At 39.4% G+C, this 8596-nt stretch overlaps 1 protein-coding gene across 1 annotated transcript in view; it reads right to left on the reverse strand.

Annotated features, from left to right (window-relative positions):
• LOC119422178 (sphingosine kinase 1) overlaps window positions 1-8596 on the reverse strand; it is a 29873-nt gene that overhangs the window by 7551 nt on the left and 13726 nt on the right. The window contains exon 2 of the mRNA XM_037689538.1: window positions 2420-2569. Within this exon, the coding sequence (XP_037545466.1) occupies window positions 2420-2569 (150 nt within the window). The remainder of the gene's footprint in view (window positions 1-2419; window positions 2570-8596) is intronic.

The following is an 8596-nucleotide window of genomic DNA, read 5'->3' on the forward strand; positions in this document are numbered from 1 at the left end:
TGGATGGATGGATGGATGGATGGATGGATGGATGGATGGATGGATGGATGGATGGATGGATGGATGGATGGATGGATGGATGGATGGATGGATGGATGGATGGATGGATGGATGGATGATCTAGTGGTATAACATAACCTGTAGCGTACCACACCACCATGCTCGATATTAGAGTGAAGGGAAGAGGCTTTCTGCTGACGGCTCTTCCAAACAAGCCATGCTTGTGTTTTATAACCAAAATGTCTTGATAACTTGGGACTGTTAAGTTGGCGATGTAGTTTTGGGGATTTTAGACTTCCTCCAATAATTGCACAGTTCGATCTTTCTGGAGGGGAATTTTCTGAGAAGTTCAATCCCGTTGAGATTAACACAAATATCTAGAGTTTATGACTTGTGGAACAATCTTTCCGTCTACAGACTGAACTACCGGTATGTTTGATCAGCAGGCTGTTAAGTACTTTCTAAATTCCTATAGAGATAAAGGTGTTTAAATTTTCACTCCATATTTGTATTAGTTTTTGTAAAAAATAAATTAATACGAGTATGTTGCAATGTTTTGTGGTTCATCTGAGGTTTATTTGCATATATTTAAAACAGATTGCTCAAGATCTTTGTTAAAATGTTTGCCATTACCTAGTTAGAGGTAATTCCATCTGTCTTTTAGCAACATTTGTCATGAACTACTTGATTTAAATGAAACTTTCAGGAAAAAAAAAAATCCTTGGCTGTGCCTCTACAACTGATAAACTTTTAGAGCCCATCAAATCACAGATGGCTGCCATAACCATATGAATTTAAATTATAGCCATTTTTGTGCTTTTTATGATCAGTTTTGCAGATGATGTGCTAATATTTGGTATTGTTGTAGATCAAAGTCATTCACAATACATATCCTTAGTTCTACTCATTGTGCCAGATATTTGCCAAAAACTTTAGTCTTAACTGTTGAAATATACATTGTACATCTCATACACCATTGGATGGATCTTAATGAAACCATCAGAAAATAATGAATGCCCATCTACAACCTATTACCGTTTGGAGCTAACGCAATTCAAGATTGCCACCACAGCTAATCAACATTAACCATAATTAAAAACGGTTACAACTTGGTCAGTTTTACAAATTTTGAGCCAAAATTTGGTGCGATAGTAACCGAGCAAATTCACAACACGATGTGAGATTATGTGTAACGTCATTTTTGAAGGTTTTCCAAAATGAGTAGAATCGCATCATTTCTCAACATGTGATGCGCTTCGTCTAAAACTCTGGGAGGCTACAAGGAATCCTACGCCTTTTATTGTATTATGCTCTGATACAGAAAACCAAAAAAAACTAAAGTGACAGGACAAACATCAAACTAACCTAAAACACGGAGCAGCTAATGGTTGTAAAATACTGTTTTTATCCCCTGGTGAATGTGCTGTAGAAGTATTTTTGATATATTACGAGTAAAATATGTACAATCGGGTGAATTCTATCATTTCTCTTCAGAATGATCAGTTTCCTCTAAAATTCCCTGCCTGCTGTCTTCTCCTGAGGTTAACCCAGGTAAGGTTTAAATCGGGTCCGCTCGATGCTTCATACAGTATGTAGAAGGTACACAGTAACACAAGACGAGCTTCCACTGGTACTTGCCTGTCCGCGGGCTAAAGCTGTGTTGTACGCTCACTGAGGCTGTGTGCGCTTACTGGACCACAATTACCTCTCACTGCCTGCTGTTTCTTACAAGCAGGCGACCTCGGTGATCCATGCTCTCTCTATTTTCAATTCTGTCCAGCTCAGTTCCTCTTTGTTGACCACAGTAATTAGGCCGCTGTGTTTCTGTCCTCGTCCAGCTGCTGACTCTCCTTTAGAGAAGTCTTGCACTAAAAAGACCTGTAAAAAGCACAACGGCCTATTTTCTCCCAGAGACATAAAACACAGCTTCCGCTGCGTTCGCTGTCAGGATCTGCCTCTGATTTTGAGCCGCGGCAGGGATTCAGCTGCATAATGCCAAGCTGATGCCGAAGGAGATGGCAGACCTGTCAAATTACTGGACCCATGTTCAGCAGGGTTGAATATGAGGGAGGGAAATTATACAATATGTGAGATTTATTTTTTGCCCCTGAATATGCAGAACGATGCTTTTAAAAGTCATCAAAGGACATTTTCAAACCCTACTGAATATGAAATAACTGGCATGACTGAAATAAAATGAATGCAGATGTGCACACGCTGGTCTCTTCTGTGAACATGTGGCTTTTGAATTTAAAATGACAGAAACAATAATTCGTGCAGAGATTAAACGTTGGTCCACAGTATAGTCCTTTTCCACTTGCATGTGCATGACCTAGTTCTCTAAAAGATCAAAGGTTTAATCCTCTGTTTTATAAGAAGATGACCCCGGCGGCAAGAGGAAACCGTGTTTCTGACCAACCTGTGATGACGAGCGTGTACGGGACTGAGGCCTCGGTCAGCATGCCCTGCACGTGGTCTGTGAAGAGCTGGAGAGCCTGTCCACGTCCGCTGTGGGGGTTCACTAGGATCATGGTCCGGCAAGGTCGACGCAGCTCCGCGTACGTCACACCTGAGGCCGACAGAGGGAGCGGATGAGAGCCAAGGTGAGGAGGACTTTAAAGAGCACAAGAAAAGCCACTAACCATGTGATGGTTAACCTACTGTTCATCTCTTTTATAAAAATATAATTTAATGGAAGGACAAATCTACATCTGCAGCTAGACCGAGTTCAGATTCATCTTAAAGCACTCCTTAACATTAAAATGTTTTGTTTTATCTGTAAAGGTTCATGCAACAGAATGTTTCTTTTACTTATGTTCAGATGGTTTCAAAAACAAATCTATTTCTGAAGCCCGACAGCCGAGTATCTCCTGTTTCCTGTCACTGCTTCCATCTGTTGCAAAGCACAAGACAGAGGAGTCTCTGTACATCAAAAGGATAGTCTGGAGGATTTGAAGTGGTTCAGTGAAGATGTTAGCAGTAGTCAATATGTTACCTGCAGTAGAACTCCCTTGGTGTTATTAGTTTGGGTGAAAAGGGCTAACAGCCAGTCTGAGCACCAAATAGATTTATGTTGAATTAAAACTCCAATACAAAAAAAAAATAATAATAATCTTTGTGGTTCACGCAAAAGCTATTTTATAAATAGCTACATCTGCTACTTTTGTTTTAGCTAAATATTTACACAGATCTTTGGAATTATTTACACGTAATACCAAGTTGACTGTGGTCTGTTAGCAGTAATGGTTCATTGTAACAGTCTGTGTGAAACGTTACAAAATGACAACCTGGCAAGCTGCCTGATTAAAAAAAAAAAAAAAAAAAAAAAAGGAATTCAGTGTAAAAACTCAAAATTTTAAAACTGTCCAAGCGAACACACAACCATATTTTACCAACATGCAGTTACTTCTACTGGATGTAAATAATCAACTAATGCAAAGGTGATAGCTTAAAAGTTTATAAAGTAGCATTCAGGTGAACAGCTAAAAAATCGTCTGGAGTGGAGTTGTTTCAAGACGACAAATCTACTTACTGTAGGTCTTGGCTCTGCTCAGACTAGCTATTAGCTTGTCTTATTTTATAGAGTTTTTTTTTATTCATCCATCCATCCATTATCTTTACCCGTTTATTCCATTTTGGGTCACGGGGGTCACTGGTGCCCATGTCCAGCAATCACTGTGCGAGGGGCGGGATACACCCTGGACGGGTCGCAAGTCCATCACAGGGCCACATAGAGACAAACGAGACAAACAACCATTCACTCTCTCACTCACACCTAGAGACAATTTAGAGTTACCAATCAGTCTAACATGCATGTTTTTGGACTGTGGGAGGAAACCGGAGTACCCGGAGAAAACCCACGCATGCACGGAGGGAACATGCAAACTCCACCCAGAAAGACCCCTGGACCGGGGTTGGAACCAGGGACCTGCTCGCTGAGAGGCAGCAGCTCTACCAGTTGCGCCACCGTGCTGCCCTGTTTTTTTTTATTAATGTTTCAAATTAATAAGTTATTTGTACAACAGGCATGATACTGATTACTAATAAGAACTTCACAGACGACACTGGATGATCCTTTTTATAGACGTCAGCCAGCTAGTTTAGTTTCTTACAATAGTTTCTACTTTTTGCCTCACAGTTCAACTGACGAACACCTTCTAAGATTTGTAAATGTAAATACTTCTTCATACACCAAAGTTAGTCATGGAGTTCCTCAGGGTTCAGTGCTTGGACCAATACTATTTACCTTATATATGCTTCCATTAGGTAAAGTTATTAAACAGCATGGGACACATTTTCCATTGTTATGCTGATTTCATTGTTATGAGATTACTTCTGTTGTGACTTGGCACTATATTAATAAACTGAATTGAATTGAAGATAATCTTATCTTGAACATAATATCCTTGAAAATAGAAATTAATATTATACACTTTGTTATTCCATAAGAGTCAGGTTGTATGGAAATAAATTAGTCTCAAAAGTAGTCACACAAGTGCTGCTAGCCACTCTGGCTAAGGTTTTTGGCTTATTGGATGAATATTGTCCATTAGCACTTGAGTAGAGCAAGCAAACTCCACACATAAAGACCACAGGTCCAAACCAGGGATTGAACCCAGAACCTTCTTGCTGTGAGGAAACAATGCTAACCACTAAACCACACTGTAAAATGTTATGTTGTTAATTTATCATATGCAGGTTAACAGGTCAACAATACAAAGAAATGTTCAGGATGAGAAGAACTGATTTGACTCACTAAAAACAAAGAATAAACAAACAAGAAATACTTCAGAATGCAATAAAGTACCGAAAAGTGACAAAGAAATATGCTGTTTACAAGGTCCAAAAGAAAAATAGTAGTCAAGTCAACTTCATTTATAGAGCACATTTTAAAACAGAACCTGATATCAAAGTGCTTAACAACAACAACAACAACAACAACAACAACAACAACAAATGAGAGTAAAATTAAAGAGAAAAAAATACAATACACTAATAATAATAACTGAAGAATTAATAAAAAGCATTTAAAACATAGGGTCACAGATAAAAAAACAAAACACTAAATCAACTCACACTGTGTGAAATGTCTGTGAGAACAGATGTGTTTTTAGCAGAGATTTGAAGTGAGGAAGGGAGGTGGCCTGCCTGATGTTGGGGGGCAGGTTGTTCCAGAGTTTGGGGCCCATGACTGAAAAAGCCCGATCTCCTCTGAGCTTCAGTCTTGTTTTTGGAACAGCCAAAAGCAGCTGATCTGATGATCTCGGGGCCGGAGAGGGAACGTAAGGTTCCAGAAGCTCAGAGAGGTAAAGGGGTGCGAGGCCATTTAAGCATTTGAAGGTCAACAGAAGAATTTTAAAGATTATCCTAGTACGAACAGGGAGCCAGTGAAGGGAGGAAAGAACTGGTGTAATATGTTCAGACCTACGAGTTCCGGTTAAAAGCCAAGCAGCAGCATTCTGGATGAACTGAAGATGTGAGATGGAGGCCTGGCTGATCCCAGCATACAGTAGAGTGCATTGCAATAGTCTAATTGGGTCGTGACAAAGGCGTGGACTAGTTTCTCAAGGTCAGGTCTGGACAACACTGGCTTGAGCTTAGCTACCTGTCTGAGTTGGAAGAAGCTTTTCTGCAGAACAGTTGATTAGTTGATCAGAGTTGATAGTAAACAACAACATGGTAGAATATAACTGTGCAAGTAGGATGAATTTGTATAAATAAGTATTTCAAGGTAGTAACAGAAGCATAAATGCACATGATGCATATTGCACATAACTAACATATATTACACAGGTTATTGCACAGGTAGTGAGTAAAAGTGAGATTAACTGAATTATGGTAAGGTAGTGACATACATACATTATATTTGGCATGTATGGCATGAGATATAACATGCATGATACATGATACAGCCACATAGTGCAGCAGCAGTAAACATTATGTAAACCATGTTTAATTATTGATTCTATTTTTATAGTTTCAGTCTTTTTCAGCCACAGACCTTAATGTTGAAAAATGCATCTAACTTATTTTACATTGTGTCTCAGGAGAAACCCTAGAGTAGAAACTCAGTTTCCTGTAGTGCACATGTGAATCTCACTTGTAGTCAGTTTTGGGTCAAAGTCGAGTACAAATGACAGCTATGTGATGAATTTGATTCTTGATCTTCTGCAGACATCAGACTGTCAGGCAAACAAGATGCTGTAGGAATTTCAAGCCCTCTGCTCATCAAAGCACGTGCCTACGCAGCAAGACTTTCTCTTTAGGCCCTAAAGAAAAGGTTGCCTCCTCTAATTGCCACTGGTTTGTACAGATCCAGTTTCTTACAGGGCACTTCTGTAGGTCGGACAGTAACATTTATTCCAGTTTTGGACATGGAGGATAAATCATCAGTCAGAGCAGAATACTAACTTCAGGTACCTTTTGATATTTAATTTCAGCTCTGAAAGTGATAAGCAATTATTTTATTATTCCTTCTTTTGGCTCAACTGAATTCAGTCTATTTTGACAGTCTATAGTCTTTTACTTAGTTCTGTTTCATTTAACACCACAGTTATAGGGCAGGGTGAAGGTAGCAAAAATATCTGGAAGAAATGTCTATAAACCCAACAGGAAAACTGAGGCGAGAGAAACAAACACAGCCAAGAGCCAAACTCTGCCTCCATTCATCCACACAGGCTTAGTGTTGTTCGTGAGGTGCGTCCCTGCATGCACAAAGTGGCTTTGAGGCTGAAAAACATCCAAACACTTCCAGAATACATTAGAAACCAACTTTTGACAGTAAAAACATTTAAATTCAGATTTTGTTCCTTGCACCCTGCTGTTAAATATGCATAGACTGCTTAAAATGGTGAAAACTGTTTAGTAAATTGTCTTAAACTACAGAAACAAAATTTAATTTAGACCTGCACGAAGGAAAAATGTTCAGTTTTAGAGTTAAGAGCTCTAATTTTTCCCAATTTATTGGATTCTTTTAGGGCTTTCTTCTTGTTATGTTACATTTTATCAAAAGCCCATGTTGGTATGGTTTTATTCATAATTAGTGTGTGCAAGTCTCAACCACTTAGTCCAAGAGGTAAGCCTATCACCTGGGACCATTTTGGATTTTTTAACACTCTGATCTCATCAGTGCTAGATGGAGAAAGCAATTAATAGTTTGTGAAGAAGTTAGCTGACCTGGAAGCATCAGCACAATAAGAGAAGCTCAAAAGGGAAGTTTTGAAAAAATACAACAAGACTAAGGTCAGTTGGGCAAATCTTAGGCTATGTTCACACTGCAGGCCTTAATGCTCATGTCTGATGGGTTTTTTTTTTTGCTTAGTTCCAATTTTTTGGTGCGGTAATTCACAATATGCACAATAAAATGTGACCTCCATCAGACTGAACCGTTTACAGTCCTGAGGCGGCCTGCATACACAAGAAAACGTGCTGTCACATGCAACATGCTGTTTTTGAGAAAGCATTTATTGATGCTACTCATGTTAACATGTGTGACTGTTGTTGTGCAATCCCTGAATAAATTATCCGTCATGAGTGTTTGGTCCAGTGTTTATATTTAATTTTGCCTCTATTCCTGCACAGCATTTTATTTTTGGAACTGGAGCAACGTAGTGAAGGTAAAAACAAACTCATGTATTGATTCCATCATGTTAGTATCGACACAGTCCGACTCGAACGTTAATATTTTTTTGTAGATTTTCAGTCATCAGGACATGAAAATTTAAAAAAACAAAGACAAAGCAACTGGACTTTTGTTCTTTATCTGAAGAGGTGCAAAGTTCCAAGACTGAAACTATAAGAGGTTGGTATCATTGTTATTAATACTTGGATCGATCCGCTTTCCCCTCTCTCAGACGTAAGTGTCGGATGAAATGTGACATGACCATTCAGACTGCAGTTGATTCGAAAAACATTGGATATGCATCTGAATCAATACCTCATATGAAAAAGACCTGGGTCAAATTTGAAAAAATCGGATTTGTCACATTCAGAACATCATAAAAAATTCAATATGGGTCACAAGGGGCAAAAAAAATCGGATTTAGGCCGCATTTGCCTACGTAGCCTTATAGCTCTCTATCCAAATAGTAATGTTATAAATCCTAAAAAGAAATGTAAATGTACAAAGAGCTGATTATTTCAAGAAACAGCTGATGTGTCTCAGGTGTAGGAGTTCAATTATCCTGGCATCTTGTTCTCGAGTGAGGGTAAGATGGACGGGAGATGAATTGATGGATCGGGGCCTCTGTAATGAGGCCATTGCTTCAATCAGTCATGGTGGAGTCGAAAGGCAAAACTCTCGATTTACTGGTCCATCTAAGATTCACCCCTCACTTATGGTCATGAAGTATAGATCATGACATAAAAAAAGAGATACAAGTGGCAGAAATGAGCTTCCTTTGCAGGGTAGCCGGGCTCCCCTTCAAGGGCCCAGCATACTCCATCCAAAGCTGAACAGTCAATGTGGTTGCAAGACGTTCACTTTTGCACTCACCTTGCATAGACTATGAGACACAGACGCAGAGCTTCTGGGGACACAAGCCCCCCCCCCCCCCCCCCCCCCCCAAACACACACACACACACACACACACACACA

Source organism: Nematolebias whitei, chromosome 15 (assembly GCF_014905685.2).
Source record: "Nematolebias whitei isolate Nwh7 chromosome 15, NemWhi1, whole genome shotgun sequence".
NCBI lineage: Eukaryota > Metazoa > Chordata > Actinopteri > Cyprinodontiformes > Rivulidae > Nematolebias > Nematolebias whitei.